The 19,181-nt window shown below is 32.4% G+C and overlaps 1 protein-coding gene across 1 annotated transcript in view; it reads left to right on the top strand.

The window, feature by feature from the left end:
* Positions 1–18,246, top strand: part of Zdhhc2 (zDHHC palmitoyltransferase 2) — a 64,008-nt gene extending 45,762 nt beyond the window's left edge. The window contains exons 7-13 of the mRNA XM_076852433.1: positions 2,205–2,325; positions 4,567–4,699; positions 9,606–9,732; positions 10,051–10,143; positions 12,972–13,084; positions 15,028–15,107; positions 17,866–18,246. Of these exons, the coding sequence (XP_076708548.1) occupies positions 2,205–2,325; positions 4,567–4,699; positions 9,606–9,732; positions 10,051–10,143; positions 12,972–13,084; positions 15,028–15,068 (628 nt within the window). The 3' untranslated portion in view covers positions 15,069–15,107; positions 17,866–18,246. The remainder of the gene's footprint in view (positions 1–2,204; positions 2,326–4,566; positions 4,700–9,605; positions 9,733–10,050; positions 10,144–12,971; positions 13,085–15,027; positions 15,108–17,865) is intronic.
* Positions 18,247–19,181: the final 935 nt, after the last annotated feature.

The raw sequence follows: 19,181 nt of genomic DNA, 5'->3' as shown, positions 1-19,181 counted from the left end.
AATATGTATATGCTCTATGAAATAGGTTCAATATGTCAGATAACACTGAGCTAACTCAGAAAACAATGATTTCAGCCAGTTTAACAGATCTATTCTATCACATATACTTGAGGTTATCCCATAATGCTGTGATCTCTATGCAAAGGAAAAAAATCTTTTTTTAAAATTAAATTATTTATTCTAATTTCTTATACAGGATGGCAGAATGCAATTCATTTTATGTTACGCATATAGAGCACAATTTTTCAAGTCACTTGTTGTACCCAAAGTTTTTTCACATCATTTGTGTCTTCATACATGTACTTAGGGTAATGATGTCTAACTCATTCCTTTGTCTTTCCTACCCCCATGCCCCCTCCCTTGCCCTCCCCTTCTATCTAAAGTTCCTCAATTCCTCCCATCCCCCCATACCCCCCCCCCCCACACACCCAATATTGGGCCTTTGTTTTTTTGGGATTGGCTTACTTCACTTAGCATTCTCTAACTCTATCCATTTACCTGCAAATACCATGATTTTATTCTTTTTTAATGCTGAGTAGTGTTCCATTGTGTAGATACACCAAACTTTCCCTATCCATTCATCTACTGAAGGGCACCTGGGTTGGTTCCACAATTTAGGTATTGTGAATTGTGCTGCTATAAACATTGATGTGACTGTGTCCCTGTAGTAGGCTGTTTTTATGTCTTTGGGGTATAAACCATGGAGTGGCATAGCTGGGTCAAATGGTGGTTCCATTCAAAATTTTCCAAGGAATCTCCATACTGCTTTCCTGCACCACAATGGTGATTGTCTGCACCAATTTGCAGTCCCACCAGCAATGTATAAATGTATCTTTTCCCCCACATTCCCGCCAACACTTGTTGTTTGTATTCTTGATAGCTGCCATTTTGACTGGAATGAGATGAAATCTTAAGAGTAGTTTTGATTTGCATTTCTCTAGTTGCTATTAGATGTTGAACATTTTTCATATATTTGTTGATTGATTGTATATCCTCTTCTGAGAAGTGTCTGTTCAGTTCCTTGGTGCATTTATTGATTGGATTATTTGGTTTTTTGTTTTTGTTTTTTGTTTTTTTTTTTTTTTTGGTGTTAAGGTTTTTGAGTGCTTTATATATCCTGAAGTTTAGTGCTGTATCTGATGTGCTTGTTGTAAAGATTTACTCCCATTCTGTAGGCTCTCTCTTCACCTCACTGATTGTTTCTTTTGCTGAGAAGAAGCTTTTTAGTTTGAATCCATCCCATTTATTGATTCTTGGTTTTAATTCTTGCGCTATAGGAGTCTTTTTAAGGAATTTGGGGCCTAATCCAACATAATGGAGATTTGGACCTACTTTTTCTTCTATTAGGTATAATTTAGTTAGTTTTCTTTCATTATTGCTTTTTAATGTTTCTCTTGTTTAATTCCTAGGTCCTTTAAGAGAAAGAGTGAATAAAAAATGAGCTGTATTTATGTTTTTATGTATTAATAATGTTTGGAATTCCACCCTCCCCCACCCATCACATAATGATTTTAGAATAATAAGAACTGAGAATTTGTTATTGTCCATATCATATAATATAAAGCTGGATGTCAAAAATGATCTTAGTGCTTTTTTATTTTTTACAGGTAAGAAAAATGAAATTCTAATTTACTATTTCACTTTCTCGGGCCATATAATTATCTAGTGTCAAATGTCATTACTATTTTGGCCCCCAATCATATTTCTTTTCTTAAATCTCCCATTTAAGAGTATGCTTTGACAGTCTGGTCGGTTCAATCAATGATGGCATGCAAGGAGAAGTATGTGAAGTTAGTTTATCTAGCCCAGGAAAATTTAAAAGATTTTAACTTAATCATAATTGGTTATCAAACCCAAAGATCACAGTCAATTTCTCTAATCTGCCTGACTTCACTAGTTGTCTTACAGCTCTGTGCTTTTAAGAATGTGCTTATTCATATGTTTGGACATGAAATGTAGTTACATTGATCACAACTTATTAAAGCTGTATTAAATATTGCATATTGAAAATCTAAGCACAGAAACTCCTTTTTTCTTAAAATTGATTTTTAATGTTTCCATGTATAAAGAAATTTTATGACTTATGCTTAAAGAAATGCTAACAAATTTTAAACGAGAGAAAACCAAACACTGTTAAATTTGAGCATATTATAACTGGGTTGAAGATGTAATACTCACTGTGACTGTTTTTGTTTTTTTGGCAGGGTGAACAATTGTGTTGGATTTTCAAATTATAAATTCTTCCTCCTTTTCTTGGCTTATTCTCTGCTGTACTGCCTTTTTATTGCTGCTACAGATTTACAGTATTTTATCAAATTTTGGACAGTAAGTTGTTACTTTAGTGACTTTTCTTCAGTTTATAAAAATATGTAATGTAAATTTTCAGCAGTGAATTATTTCAGACAATGACTTTACAAAATAGAGTTAATTCACATAGTCAGTCCTCTTTATTCACATATCTGTATTTTTTAATTCGACTTCTCAAAATTTGTCTGTAATATCAAAACCAGTACTCACAAAGCTTTCATAATCATCTGCAGATTGGTGCAGAATGGCAGAGTTTTGGAGTGTTCCACGCGCATGCGCCCAGTTGAGGTGAAACAAGGCAGAGCTCTGCCTTCTTGCTTCATTAGCTCTCATAGTGTGAACAAACATGCTCTTCACAGTCTGGTGCCGTGTCTTGTATTTCTGTGCTTTTTGTTGATTTTGCTATTTAAAATGGTCTTTAAGCATAATGCTGAAGTGCTGTCTAGTGTTTCTAATCAAGACTGACATTTTATATGAAGGAAACACCTTAATAAGCCTCATTCATTAGCCTGAAGGAAACACCTTAATAAGCCTCATTCATTAGCCTAAGTTATAGTGCCATTGGCCACAGGTTCCATGTTAATGATAAGGGACCTTTAAGCAAAAACCCACAGAAAATGGAGTTGTGAATTGGTCAGTTGATGAAGATGTTATGCCAAGAGTCTTGCAGGAACCTACCCCTGCATTGTCCCTGGGAGGAGGGGTTCAGGTTTCACAAAGTCAGTGTTCATGGTAACCTTATAGAACATAGCTACTGCAAATAATGATAATGGACTATATAAGTAGGTATTTTTCTGTATTTAAATATAGATGTGTTTTCATATATAAGATTTTTTAAAAAAAATTGTTATGTCTATAATGTTTTCAATTTTTAGTGGGTATTGTTTAATTAGGCTTTAAGTACTCCTTTTTTTTTTTGTATTATATATTTTTCCAAATCTTAAGTCTTTATTAAATTCATGGAAAGACTAATATATTCTGATATAAAATATAACATGTTTAAATAATCACTTCTTAATTTATTTTAATGTACATATTTTTATGTTACTGTTCTCAGGCAAAATTAAGAGTATATTAAATATCTGAAGATATTCCTTGTGAGTGGCAAATAATCTTAAAAAGCAGTTTATTCCTTGTCAGAATGGCTTTAGTATTTTCATTAAATTATCCTTTATTATGGTGATAATCTCTGAATCATTGGATCTGTTTTTGAGGTTTAAACCAAATTTACTACCAAAAAGTTGTTGAATACCTACCATGTGCTGGTTAACATTGCTAAGTACTAGTAACACACAGGTGAAGGGATCTGCTTGTAGCAGTTTCCAGCTTGAGGAATGATCCCTAACAAATGCCTGGGAGGATATTAATTCACTGCTCCTCATTCCTGTGAGTGGTTTTCATTCCAAAACACAAATATATTTGAAAAGGAAGGACCAGAGTTTTCACTGGGCAGACCCCACTGTTGAAAACTACCAATGAGGTCTTATGGCTAGTGTCAATCTGACAGTTACTCTAGAGAATCGAACATAGGACCTTATATCTGATGGGGCCTCCATGCCAGCTCTGGTGCCTCACTAATTGCCCATATCCCCACGCCCTCCATTCTAGAGCCAGTCCAGGTCTCCTTTGACATACCAACAGTGACGATCAAACTAGTTTTGCTTTGAGGTGGCCTTTTTTAGCCAATGGGCATTATAAAATTTATTTTAGATAGGTGTTATTCACTAATGTTGATCTTTTCTGTGGTGTTATTATTTAAAAATAGCTTGGAGCATTATTGTGGATGTGTTGTTATATGTATTCTTTTAGTCAATGCTGTTGTTTGCAGTAATAGAAAACATCAATGAGAATGGTAACTAAATTGTGCCAGTTAACCTTAATAATAAAGCTATTTAAACATTTGTGAATCTGTAGTATGTAAACAAAACATGTCAGGGAGTAGATTTAAAATATTTTATAGTTCCTTCTATCTCATGTCCTACTGTTATAGTTTATACTATGCTGTCATAATTTTTCCGATTTGTCTATGCAAAATAAATACCCCAAATTTTAATCTTTTCCATAGACACATATTCCAGCAAACATTTAATTTGACAAAATATATTTCTTTTTCTCCTAAAGTTTTAACACCATGTATCTTTTTCCATATCTAAATTTATAAAAAATTTTAAGCAAAAAGAAACTTACTAATTTACTTATAAAAATAAAAGGATAATTTTCCCTTTGACGAAACATGTTATTTTCTTCCTTTCTTTATAGAATGGCCTACCTGATACTCAAGCCAAGTTCCATATTATGTTTTTATTCTTTGCTGCAGCTATGTTTTCTGTCAGCTTGTCTTCTCTGTTTGGCTATCATTGTTGGCTAGTCAGCAAAAATAAATCTACATTAGGTGAGTATTAAATTATTGTAGTTGACAGAACTTTAAGTACATACATAGATACTCATTGAAAGTTGCCATATGATTAAACATCCACCTATCCTGAAGTGGTAAAAATCATTCTTATTTCTTACATTTTTTTGTGTGTGGATAGTCACTTAGACATCTATAAGTTCATTCATTTCATGTATTTATTGGTCATCCATGCTGGGCAAAGCATTGTGCATACACAGTGACCAAAAGCATTGTGAATAGGGATAGTTTTTTCCCTTTGGTTGCCTTCATTTCTTTTCCTTGACTAATTGCTCTAGTTAGAACTTACTGTATAATGTTGAATAGAAGTAGTAAATGAGACAGTCTATTGAGGGGTCCCTAAATTAATGATGAAACATAAAAGTAATTACAAAATGCAAAATAATTTTAATGAAGCAAAGAGAATGCTGAAGTGTGAATAAAGAACTGGGGATGATGGAGGAAACTTCTTTAGAATGAGCTGGCAAGAAAGCACTTACCACAACAAAAAGTACTCAACCTAAGCAGTCAGCCGCGAAAAGAGCCAGAGCATGTCAGGCAGAGAAAACAGTATGTTCAAAAGCCCTATAGAAATGAGATGCAGCTAAAGCAGTTCTTAGAGGGAAATGAATAGCTGTAAATGTCCATTCTAACAAGGAAGAAATATCTCAGTCAATAACTTTGTACCTTAAACAATGAAAAAAAGAAGAGCAAATTAAACCCAAAGCTAGCTGAAGGAAGGAAGTAATAAAGATAGGAGATAATGGAAATAAATAATAAAACATTACAGAAAACCAATGAAACCAAAAAAAATTGACAACATTTATCTAACAAGGAAAAAAAGTGAAGACTCATCACAAAAATCAGAAATGAAAATGGGGACATTGCTACTGACTTTTTAGAAATGAAAGGATTATAAAAGATTATTATGAACTATTGTACATTAGAAAACCTAGATGAAATGGACAGATTTCTAGGAACAAACAGCCATCAAACTGATTCATGAAGAAACAAAAAACTAGAACAAATCTATAACAAGTAAAGAGATTGAATCAGTAATCAAATGGTTCACAACAAAGAAAAGCCTGGGACAGTTTGGTTTCACTGTACATTAACAGAGAAAAGAGAAAAACATGTAACAAAATCTAACACTCTTTCATGATTAAGAGAAAGCATACTTAAAAAAATTAAGAGTGGAAAGGAACCTCCTCAACCTGATAAAGGGCATTTATGAGAAATCTACAGCTAACCTCAGACTCAGAGATGAAAAACTGAAAATTTTCCCTTTAACATCAGGAACAAAACATGGATGTCTCTTTTATTACTGCGAATCAACATACAGCAAGATCTAACCAGTTAGAATTAGTCAAGGAAAAGAAATAAAGGCAACCAAAGGAAAGAAGTACAACTATCCCTATTCACAGATAACATGATCTTATAAAAAAAAAAAAATCTAAAGAATTCACAAGAAAAGCAGTGCTAACAATATCTGGATAGTCGAATAAAATCAATAAGTGCCAAATCAGTTAGTTTCTTTGTACACAAAAATTAAACATCCAAAAATGAAACTAAGAATATTATTCCACTTTTCAAAAGTTTTTTAAAAGAATAAAATACTTAGGAATAAATTTAACCAAGGAGGTTCTACAGTAGCACACTGAAAACTACAAATCATTATTGAAAGGAGTTAAAGAAGACTTATAAATAAATGGTAAGATTCCCCATGTTCATGGACTGGAAGATTTAACATTGTTAAGATGGCAGTACTACCCAAAGTGAATTATACGTTCAGTGTAATTCCATTATTGCATAAATGCAAAAGCTGATTCTCAAATTCATATAAAACTATAAATGGACTCAAATTGCCAAAATATCTCACCAGAAAAAGAACAAAGTTGGAAGAGTCACATTCCTGATTTCAAAACTATAATGATCAAAACAGTGTGCTACTGATATGATGAGATACATACCTCTGTATTTGTGCATCTCCTCATTTGGTTGTGTATTCTTAATTATATTATGTTATTACACACATGTATGCACGCGCGCGCGCGCACATACACACACACACACACACACACACACACACACACATATTTCCAGGAATAAATCCATATATCTTTAGTCAATCAATTTTTAACTAGGTTGTCAGGACCATAGATGGAGAAAGACTAATAGCTTTGTCATGTTGCTGGGAAAACTTGAATTCATAGGGCAGAAAATGAAATTACCCCATAGCATATACAAAAAATTAAAATTGAGGGGGCTAGAATCTTGGCTCAGTGGTAGAGCACTTGCCTGGCATGTGTGAGGCCCTGGATTTGATCCTCAGCACCATATATAAATAAAGATCTATTGACAACTAGAAAATATTTTTAAAAATTAAAATCAACCAACAATCTAAACAGAAGTGCTAAAACTATAAAACTTAGAAAATACATCTTCAGGAACTTGAAAATGGCAATGTAGTCTTAGAATACCAAAATCATGAGCAACAACAGAAAAATATAACTATAACTCCTTATTTTTTTCTGTTGTTGCTCATGCTTTTGTTGTTCACTTTTGTGAACCACAGGATATTATTGAGAAAATAAAAAACAACAGAATAAGAATAATATTTGCAAAAAAAATGTGTCTGATTAAGGACCTCATGTGCAGAATATACTAAGAATTCTTACAAATCATAACAAAAAGACTCAAAAAATTGGCAAAGGATATGAATAGACATTTAGGTAGACATTTATTTAGAGAAAATATTAAAATAATCAACAAGTACTTTAAAACATGCTCAACGTCATTACTCAAACCAAAACCATGTGAGGTATCACTTTCACACCATTAAGGTGGCTGTAATACAAAACCAGAAACAAATGTTTATCAGGATTTGGAGAATTTAGAATCCTTTTATAATTCTGCTGGGAATATAAAATGGTACAGCAACTATTAAAAACATGTTGGCATATTCCTTATATGGTAGAATTATCGTAAGAGCAGCAGTTATACTCCAAAAATTGAAAACAAGAATCTAAATGGATGCTTGTATACCAGTGACCCTAAAGAACTATTTATACTAGTCAGAAGCAACCCAAATGCCCATCAAATAATGGAGAAAATATGGGCATATCTATACAAAGGAATATTCCTCAGCTATAAAAAGGAATGAATATTCCTCAGCTATAAAAAGGAATGAAGTACTGACACTTGCTACAACACACATGAATCTTGAAAACATGCTAAGTGAAAGAAAATAATCACAAAAGATTATGGCTTATATGATCCCATTCATATGAATGTCCAGAATAGGTAAATCCATAAAGCAAAACCGTGTTAGTTGTTGCTTGGGGATAAGGACAGAAGGGACTGGAGAGCAACTGCTTAAGGGTATAATAGTAAAACTATTGTGGAACTTGATGAAGGTAATTGTTGCACAGAATTTATATTGAGTGCCATTTGGTTGTTCACTTCAAAAAAGATTTTAAAGTTTTGTGAATTTCACCTCAGTTTAAAAAAAATAAAAGAAAATATAGGAAAAGAGCTAGGAATACTTAAGAAACCATCCATGGGGTTGAAGCATAAGAAGCTAAAGAATGAGAAATTAAAAGTAAGCAGAGATTTAGCTACATAGTTTCTAGGCTAAGATTAGGAGCTTGGGAATGCAACTAGAATTTATAAATTCCTTTGATCAGAAAGGAGCCTTTAAGCTATGAGATCCCATGATTATTCAGTGAAGATTAATTGTAGTAGATAGTTCTTGTTTATTTTTAACATTCAGGCAAAATCCTATTACAGCACATATTATTAGAAAAAAGATTTTCTTTAATAAAGTAATTTCTAAGCAAGGTATCTTGTTTTCCAATTTTAGTTTGGACATTTAAATTGTAATGCATTGAAAGTAAATGAGTTGTTTCCAGAAGCTTTTAGCTTCTAGATTTGAGATTTAACTTGTAACACTGAAAGGAGTTCCTCTGGATAATATGGCCCTATAACTATAAAGAAGTTTTCAAAAAACTCCTTTTAACCTGGAGTGGCAAATGCAAAGGATGTTGCATTTATTACAATGCAAGTGGATACAACTTGTGGTATGTCTAAATCACCACATTTTTCATAGAACCCGACTTCTAGTTAGATTTTTTTATTTTAAATTTTGGGGGAAAAATCATTATACTTCTATGTTTGTTCATATCCCAAAAATAAAATTTTAGAATTTGCCTTTCAGTGTTATTCAAGAAGAAAATGTAGTATTCTGGAAGGAACATTGATGACCTTGTTCAAATTCCACATCTGAAATTTATTTGTTCTGTGATCTTGGGCAACTCCCAGAACCTTGCTCAACCTCAACTTTGATAGGCAAGTGGGCATAACCAGATGCAATGTATGGCTATGGATTGTATCCTGATATGGACAAACACTATACAGTGTATTTTTGGGTCATCTGGAAAATTTTTATGATTAAGTGAGAGAAAATTTCAATAATATTGAAACTGGAATTTGTTAACTTCAAAAGAGTTAATCAATATATGTAAAGTATACTCTCATTTTGGTTAAAAAAAAACTCTGTATATTTGAATATATATCTATTGCCCTTCCATGTATCCATTCAGTTATCTTTCAAAAGATCCAGAAGATACAAAGTTTTAACCTATTTGCTTACTTGTATTTTTAAATGTTTTTACAGTGCACATGTACAGCCATAGTAGTAAAAGGATTAGTTGAGAATTAAAATAGACATGATATTTTGAAATAGAATAGACAATCTGTATGTCAGGGCTACTAGTAGGTACATATTTACTCACAGGGTGGACATTGATTTCCAGAGTTTCTTCATTTGATTTAATTATTTCTAAATATTAGGAACCTCTTGTTGATATGTTCTTTATTCATGCAATTGCTTTACCATCTCTTCTAGAGGCATTCAGAAGTCCAGTGTTTCGACATGGAACAGATAAGAATGGCTTCAGCTTGGGTTTCAGTAAAAACATGCGACAAGTTTTTGGTGATGAGAAGAAATATTGGTTGCTACCCATTTTTTCAAGGTACTTTTGCTGTTAACTCAGGTTTTAAACTAATGAAAGTAAGCCAACAAAGGACAATTTCAGAAAACGTTTCTGTTCCATAGGTCTATAATTCTGCATAGTGACTTCTATTTTTAAATAATATTTTGATTCACTATTACATCAATGTGAACATGAACTAACTCATTCTCTCTCTAAATATAAACAGTGTATTGAAGCCAATGCTGATCCACATATTTTGCATATTACCTGCTCTGCTTTCAGTCATTGGCATTGTAACAGGGTTTTAGTCCATTGTCTTTTTCCTGATTCAACTGTAAGTTTTTATTTTAATTATAGTCTAGGTGATGGCTGCTCTTTTCCAACTTGCCTTGTTAACCAGGATCCTGAACAACCATCCACTCCTGCAGGACTGAATTCCACAGCTAAAAAGTAATCCCACACTTTTTTCTGCTTTATTTTCCAATGAGTTTTATTCTTGAGTCTTTTGGTTACATGAGTAAACATAAGAGAGTTTACTGCAATGGTTTCCACTTGGAATGAGGGAGAGAGGAGAGTATGATTGGGGAGGCAAACCTGGGCAGCTTAGATTGTGTTTATCAGGTTTTGCTAATAGTCTAAGAGATAAGTACACAGGTTCTCTATACATTTCAGTTGACTGAAATATATTATGATTTTTTAAAAATGTAGCACTTAAAAATTATAGGACAAAATTAGCTCCTCATTTTTCTAGTGAGCGTGCAAAGGATAAAATTCCCCTCTGACCCTCCATGTCTTTCCTCTCTGGTAACTTTTATGAAGCTCAGAGAAAATTCTCTGGATCAAGCCTTTGGAGTTCAAATGGATCCCAAGGCACCTGTTTGATAATTCTATTAGTAATATGTCCTATAACCTTTTTGCTGTTTAAAGACCTCTAAGTATTATCAGAACCTTTTTATTTTTTATTTTGTTTAGAGAGAGGTGAAGGGGTCTGGGAAATTTGTTGTCTGGAGACTTTTGCTCCAGCTTTAAGTTTGTTTTGATTCAGTTTTTCAAGAATTTGAAGATGGCAACAGAACTGAAGTTTAATTCTGACTTTGCTACTGTCAAAAGGCGATAGTAGTTAGTATGTGAGTTTTCATTGGTTTGAAACACTAATTTTTAGACCTTTATGAAATATTTATTTGAGTATCAACATACCTTTAATGTTTAAAGGAAAATCAGCAACAAAAGCATAACCATGATATCATTCTTTATTAAATTTTGGAGACTTTCTTGGTTGCTACATGTCACATATGCAGGGCTTACATCAGTGTTCCTTAATTTGGGGAGTGAAAAGGCTTGGAAGAATAGTGCTCCTTAACTATTTTTGTTTTGTGAAAATTTTTTATTGATCGCAGTACTTTTTCCTGTGGAGCTTAAAGTGAGCTCAGAATCCTTCTCAAGGCAAGGTTTCTGGCAACAATTCCAAAATCACTTTAAGTTGTCAAAAGAGAGAAAACCATTTGTAGCTCCATCTTTAGAGTAAGTCATGGACAGCTAGGTTCCATCAGTTAGTGACAAGGCCATTCTGATGTAGTTCATGTGGATGTTCAAAGACATCAGAGCCTCACGGGTCATTTTTATGAGTTCGGTCTTGGAAATTACACAGCTAAATGTTAGTGGATTTTGTTATACATCAGCGCAGAGAAATCTAGTTTTAATAAATTATTTAGGATATGCCTTCAAGCTTTTATAAAATTTAACAGTAGTTTGCAGTGATCATTTTTACCCTTGTTAAAATGGCTTTTGTAGTTTAAAAATTAATGGGTGTTGTTCGGTTTGGAGAAAATTTTAGTTCTGGTAATGTTACCCAGCAAAGTGATCTTGACAAATTACCCTTATTAACAGATCTTCCTCTACTTGTCTGAATGGTCTGAGTCTTCCCTTTGTTTACTTTCTGCTCAGGTATAACTTTATACTAGAGGCCATCTTAGTATCACCAGGCTATTATATATTTAATTTATTATTTTTCCTTAATTACCACACAGTTCCATAAGTGCATAGAATGTGTTCGTTGATATATTAGGTCTCAATAAATATTATTGAATGATTGGATTGTGGCCACTTTGTAGAGTTCTGTTAGCCTTAAGGAGTCTCTAAACCAGTCCCTAGTTAGCATTCTCTGTTTTATTGCCTCTTTCTTGAAGAATATTAAAAGTTAAAGTAAAAAAGATTTTTGTTTATGAGTAGGTATAAATCTCTGCAGAAACATGCTCATTTTAAAAATTTACCTCCAAAATTTTAATAAGGAGCTATTAAAGCTACAAAAAATATTAAAATGTTATAAAATATTAGATATGAGGTAATTATTAAGGAGCAAAAGCTTAACCTCATATCCTTAAAAACATAATAATTATATTCAGCTAAAATATGTGCAATTAGTTTTTGGAAGAATTGTAAGTAGATTTTTAAATTATAATTTCTATTTCAGGATATTCTAAAATTTTGCTAATACCTTCTATGTCCAGAATTTTTCCCTAAGTGGACTATTATTTTTTGTATATTTTCCACATCATCCAACATGTTGACATATAGCAGGTCCACCTAAACTTTAAAACTTAAGTTTCAGAGTAAATTCTTTCAAGCCTTTTCACTCCCCAAATTAAGGACTCGTGAAGTCAAATGTTTTCAACATTCCTGCAAGATAGCACTCTCATTTGTTCATAGGGAGGAAGAGAATTCTTTGTTCAAGATCATTTAGGTCACTTTAGAAACACTACCATGGTTTTTCTCAAACTTATCTTCCTACTGTCACCTTCATATTTTTTCCATATCTATACATCCCAAAATTAATATTTTTGTGTAATATCTCTTTAAGAAGGATACTTGAACTTATTTTTCAAGCAAACTTCATATCACAATCATAAATAAAAAAGCTATTATAATTTGCCATAAACAGAATAAAATCAAGTATAAAAATGATCTTATTAAGTTTTAATTAGATTCCCTTACCTGCTAAAATCTGAGGTTAAGGATTATTCTCTATATTAATAATGTAAATTTTCCAAGGTTAGAGATTATCATGTTATTTATGATGAGAAGGAAGAAAGGAGACTGAAGACAACATTTTTCTCCTTGTGAGTCAGTGTCTTTTAATGTCTTATCCTTGTAGTCCCAAAATATCTTGGATACCTCCTAAAATCATCTTGTATTACAAGTGGTTTGAGTTTTTCATATTTTGAGAAATACTCAACAATACTACCAAGAATTAACCTGTGATGTTCATTATTATTTATCAGTCCTGAAAACCACCAATTTCCTGCAAAGCCATTGAGAGAGTCCCAGAGCCACCTTCTTACTGATTCTCAGTCTTGGACAGAGAGCAGTACAAACCCAGGAAAAGGCAAAGCTGGTAAGGGTGTGCTTATTTGGCTATTTTTAAATATGCTTTAGTTTTAAAAAGGGGCAGTGGTGAAAAATCTCACTATTTTTCTACAGAACTTTATTAATTTTTATACATGTATTTATAAATATATATAAATATGTCTTTATAAATGTAAATATATATATATATATATATACACACACACACACACACACACACACACACAACCTTTGGAGTCAGATGTCCGTTGTAAATTTAGAATAATTTTGAAAGAACTCTTTGTGAGTTGTTTTAACATCTGTTAATAGAAAACCATTTTATAGAAGATTATTTTTTTTTCCAGTTTAAAGAACCAAATCTTTATCACTGCCTGTTTTTTTTTTTTTTTTTTAAGTAGTGATAGAAATAAATTCCAAATACAAAGGATTACAATGAAAAAAATGTAGTCAACTCAGGCGGTTATAAAATATCTTCTGAAAAGTACTTTAAATTAATTATGTAGCTCTGTTTTTGACTCTAAGATTTCTATTCAGCTTTAAAATATCTATGTAAAATGATTGCGTAATTACCATAACTTAAACTGCCTGTAATTTCTTCATATCTCCTACACAGTTCTTTTGTTATTATTGATTTTAATCTTTTGATTACTTAGTTTATTCAAAAAGAACAATCAAGGCTTTGAAGTCAGACTTGTTTACAAGACCCAGTTTGGACACCTGTTAGTGTGTGGTATTTGTTACGATCTAACTTCCTTTGGGCTTAGCTTCCTTATCCTTCAAATACTCTCTGTTTCTTGGGGTTGGTCAATATTAAGTGAGGTGATTGTAGTGCAGGTGTGTGGGTGTCCCTAGAATGACTACAAAACCAGACACCCACAAGTAAGGCCCTATATATAGCCAGGAAGTTTCCAGATTGACTAATTTTAGCAGTTTTTCAGACATTTTCTTTGTTTCTAGTCCGTTTTTTTTTTTTTTTTTTTTTTCAAATTCACGTGCTTCCTGACTTGATTCATTGTACTTTAAAGTGTTTACTGATTTACTTGAAATCTCTTTGGGATTTAGTGATAGTGGGAAGTAAAGACTCCAGTGTAAAAATTCTCATCATTATTTAATATACAATAAGTCAATTCTCTTAAAAATCAAAGTTTTTTTTTTAAAAGATCATATTTTGAAGACCATTTGTGTCCTCTGAAGATCCTCGTGATCTGAGTGTTCATAATTTAGTCCCTCCCTTAACCTGCCATTTCACTTTCCAGTCTATAGGAAGGGCTAGGCATTGCGTTGACAAAAATTGATGACACCTGTTTTCCATTTGAGTGTATGACCTTCCTTAGAGGAAAAGAAGTGATGAAAAGTTGGGGGTCAATTGTTTGGAAGAGCGACAAAGAACTCCCTTTCTTCCAGAAGGAATACATGTTCTATCTGAAAGTCTACATCGACTTGGAGATGATTGCTTGATTTTATATGCTATTAATTATTTGGCATTTACATTAATTTTCTGTTAATTTGATGAATGAATTGAGAAACTAGTATAGAGGAAAATGTAAAGGAAGGAAGCATAAAAAGAGAAGGAGAAGATGAAAAAGGACTTAAAGATTGGTTTGAAGAAGGAGGTAATTAGGTGAGGAAACTTGATCTGAGCAATTTAATATCTTTCACCACTTTGTTCTTTTTCTTCCTCATGTAAAAATGCAAAATATCGAACACATATTTACATTTTTACATTTCTAGCTCTATTTTTAGTGGCTTTGATGTCTGTGTGTGTGAGGTTGGGAGAAAAATCCTGGCTCTAACATTGGACAGGATGTGAGTGCATATGTTTGTTCTTCTAGAAGTCATCTCCCCAGCCTCCTTACTATATTCAGGGCACCTTTGCAAGTATTCTTGAGAATTATTCTTAGGTGAATAAACATATCTCTGCCTATTTGTTCAAAAACAACCAAAAATGTTAGTTTATTTTCTTTCTTTAAGGTATGAGCAATCCTGCATTAACCATGGAGAATGAGACTTAACTCTTCAAGCGAAGTAAATTCACACTTTATATAAATAAAGTAAGTTTCCCCTTTATTTTATGTTTTATATTTTTAACAATTTTTTAATTTATTAGAGTTATTAGTTCCCTTAAATATTCTTTATTTTTGCACGTAAGGTGTCTTATTTGACCTGTGGAATTTCATTAATTATCCTGGGCCTCTGGACATGAACTTCACTTAAGGTTAATTTGATAAAGTATAGAAATAAGTTAATGAAAAAGTTATTTATATATGAATGCATTAAATGGCAGAGATCAACTCTTTACATTTACTTAAACATTGCTTGTCATTTCATAGGATCATAGAATTTATCATCTTTATTTTTTTCTAACATTCAGGATACACAATTATATCTTTGACCATCCTTTAGCAGAATCTCACTGGGTCCAAGTATAAGATGATTTTGTTTTGTTAGCACAGACACCTGTCATCCCCATTTTTAGTCACAGTAGGACCTCATGTAAATAATAGGTGCTCCAAATCATTTTCTTTAAACTGTAAGTTTTTTTTAAACTTGTTCCAAGTCACTTTCCTTGAAATCTAATCTGTTAATAAACTTCCAATAAGTAAAAAGGGAAAATGAAGAGAACCTTTGGAATAAAGCCATTAACATCTAAACAAACATAACAAATATAGTTTTGTAATAAGCACTATATAAGAAATCAAAATTTAAAGTTGAGATAACTCTCAACATAGTAGGTTCTCAGTCTACTCAAAACTGCAATCTAGATTCCTAAAGTTTAAGAGAAGCAGCCAATTAGCACCTAAAACAAAATTGTTTGTGTCGAAGTCTTTCCTGAATATCTGATTTTAGCTGTTTGCTTTGTTTTGGTTTTGATGAATAGTCGTGTGATTGACAGCAGGATATGAATCTGGTCATTCACAAGTTTAGTGTTTTGATTTGGGGAAGACCAGGATCAGCTCTGGATGCATGATGGTACAGTTGATAAGACTAATCCTAATTGTGGTTACGATAGTGAAAATTTTATCTTCTGAATTTGGTTACGTAGCAAAGACATATTATTAAATTCTGGAAATAATACTTAGAATGCAAAAATGAATGAACAAATATGAACTACTAGTCAATACCACAAATAAAATATTTTATAGAAGCATATTTTGTAGAACAAAATTTTACAGGATTTTCTCCACTGTGTTTCATGATTAGTTATAATAATTTGTTATAATGATTCATTTTTTGTGAGGTCAGTGAAATCAAAAATTTTTTTGTGTTCAATATTTTGTATTTTTTCATAATATGATTGTGTATAAGTCATTTAGACTTTCTAGTATTTCAACACAGACTAGTGTTGGATTTGTTCATTGCTATACCTAACACCTTGCACAGTGCCAGAAACATAGTAGGTTCTCAATAAATATTTGGTTGATAAGAAATCATAGAAGCTTGATTTTATTACATATGAAAATATGGCATTAGTAAGTTATAATAACTAAATGGCAGCATAAATGAACTGCCTAACCCCCAAAACATTACCAAGTGATTTTATAATATAATGTTGATTATTTGGTTGATATAACCATTGGTAGTAAAAAATTTTAAAATTAAATTGTTCTAAGATAGCTAATAAATACTAGACTTTTAAAAATAGTTTTTCTTGCATTATATCTTAGACTTATAATTCATTTAATACACTTATATTGAATGTTGTCATCTAATATTGATTAATATTGATGTGCCTAATATATCTTACAAAATGAATTTTTTGTTGTTCTTTATTTCTTTGAACTACACTAGTATATGGTCTGTGGCTTTTTTTTTTTTTTTTTATGCTGCAGAGATGGGGATTGAACCTGGGGCTTTGTGCAGGGTGGGCACGCATTCTAGTACTCTATCCCTGATCTGATCTACATTCCCAGCTCAATTTAAGGCTGTTTAATAAAAGATTGCTTAGTGCTAAAACCCATAGTAGTGCTAAAAATAGATTTATTTTCGCTTACCCAATACAATATAAATTTAAACGTGCTGTGTTTTTATGTGTATGAGGTTTCAAATTTATTTCCTTAAATGTCCCTTCCAACTCATTTGTCACTCCCAAACTCCAGTTGACCTCAGACAAATGCAAAACTATCAACATGAAACTCTGCTACTCAAATTGTGGCCCCAAATGAGCATCAGTGGCACCATCTGTAACTTTTTAGAAAGGCAGAACCTTAGGCCTTACCTTAGACCCACTGAATCAGGATCTGAATTATTTAATTTATTTATTTTAGATCTATATCTTCTACCAAATTTGGAATTTTCTTTCTTTTTTTAATCTTTTATTGATTTTATTTTTTAAAATACACGACAGAGAGCACAGCAGTGAAATACATTACAATTCTTATTACACATATAGAGCACAATTTTTCGTATCTCTGTATATAAAGTATGTTTATGCCAGTTTATGCCTTTATACATGTACTTTTTTGTTGTTTTATTTTGTTTTGTTTGCATTATAACTCTTAATACACATATATACCACAATTTTTCTATCTCTGTTTGTATATAAAGTATGTTGACACCCAATTCAAGTCTTCATACATGTACTTTGTATAGGATCTGAATTATTTTAAACTTTACTAAGGTCTTCTCATGTATATGCACATTAAAATTTGAGAAGCATGGATCTAGTCTGTATTCAAAAACATGTCTACCAAGCCTGCTAGCATAGAAGAACAGGAATGTATGTTATTGCAACAAATAATGAGGTGGTTAGTTTGGATTTCATTTTTTGTACTTAACACAATAGTTCCATGTTTTCTGTTTCATTTCAAGGTACCAATGCTGCAGAAGGATGGCAGAGGCTTCCCACAGAAGCCATTGGACAGCAGCTTCTTTATTCCTTTGGCTGGATATGCAGAAATTTTGTTTGCTTGCTTGTTTCATGGTGCTGGGGATTGAACCCAGGGCCTTGCACATGCCAGGCAAGTGCTCTACCACTGGGCTACATCTCCAGCCCTAGATATGCAGAATATTAATTGACTAGTTCTTTCCAAGCTGTTGCTTAAGCCGTACACGTTTTTGATCCACTATACAAATGTTACAGCTAACGTGAATTCCTATTAAGTGTTAAAAGTAATTGTGTTTTTTGAATCAAAGGGAATATATCTTCTATTAAAAAGTGGGAATAAATTAATGGGTCATTTTTCACTCAAATACTTGGTTTGCACAGTTTTTCATGTAAAAAAATTAATAATCTGATTTTCTTATTCAGAAAATTAGACTAATATCTTTTAAGATTTAAAATTTTAAATTATATTATAATGTTAAGCTTTATTCATATTAGTTTCCTTTAAGAAGGAGAAGGTAAGAAATAAGACTTCTTTGGTTTTCTCTTCTAATGTAAATCTGACCTCAAACTGAGTGAACTGTAGTAAGTGTGAATCCACTACAGAGTGCTAGTGGCCTACAGTTAAGGATCACCACCCATTTCTGCCAGACTTTAAATCTCATTCTACCCTTTGTTCCTTGCTGGAAAGTAAGAACATTGAACCTTGGGTCCACTGATAAAGCGACTAGTTAGAAAACTATCATCAGAACTAATACAGTGTTCTGACAAAGTCCCTCTATTACATTGAAAATACATTTTCATCTCTTCTAATCTTTTTTTAAAAAAATATTATTTTAGTTGGACACAGTACCTTTATTTTATTTTTATGTGGTGCTGAGGATCAAACCCAGTGCCCCGTGCATGCTAGGTGAGTACTCTACTGCTGAGCCACAACCCTAGCCCCCTCTTCTAATCTTAAATGTGGGGAAATCTATGATAACAATTATGAAGATTGGTTTATGACATTCTTTATTCAGGTTGCTTTTATAATTTTTTTTTTTAATTTTTTGGTACCAGGATTTAACCCAGGAGTGCTTAACCATTGAGCAGTATCCCCAGACTTTTTTTTATTTTACATTTTGAGATAGGGTCTTGCTGAGTCACTTAGGGCCTTGCTAAATTACTGAGGCTGGATTTGAACTTTCAATCCTCCTGCCTCAGCCTCCTGAATTGCTGGGATTACAGGTATGCATCACTGCACCTGGCATAAAGTATCTTTTTAGGTTATTTCTCTTATTGAACACAGTAAAAATATTGAATT

The sequence above is a fragment of the Callospermophilus lateralis genome, chromosome 4 (genome assembly GCF_048772815.1).
Source record: "Callospermophilus lateralis isolate mCalLat2 chromosome 4, mCalLat2.hap1, whole genome shotgun sequence".
Taxonomy (NCBI): Eukaryota; Metazoa; Chordata; class Mammalia; order Rodentia; family Sciuridae; genus Callospermophilus; species Callospermophilus lateralis.
The sequence above is the reverse complement of the archived record's forward strand: the minus strand, read 5'-3'. Positions and strand labels throughout refer to the sequence as shown.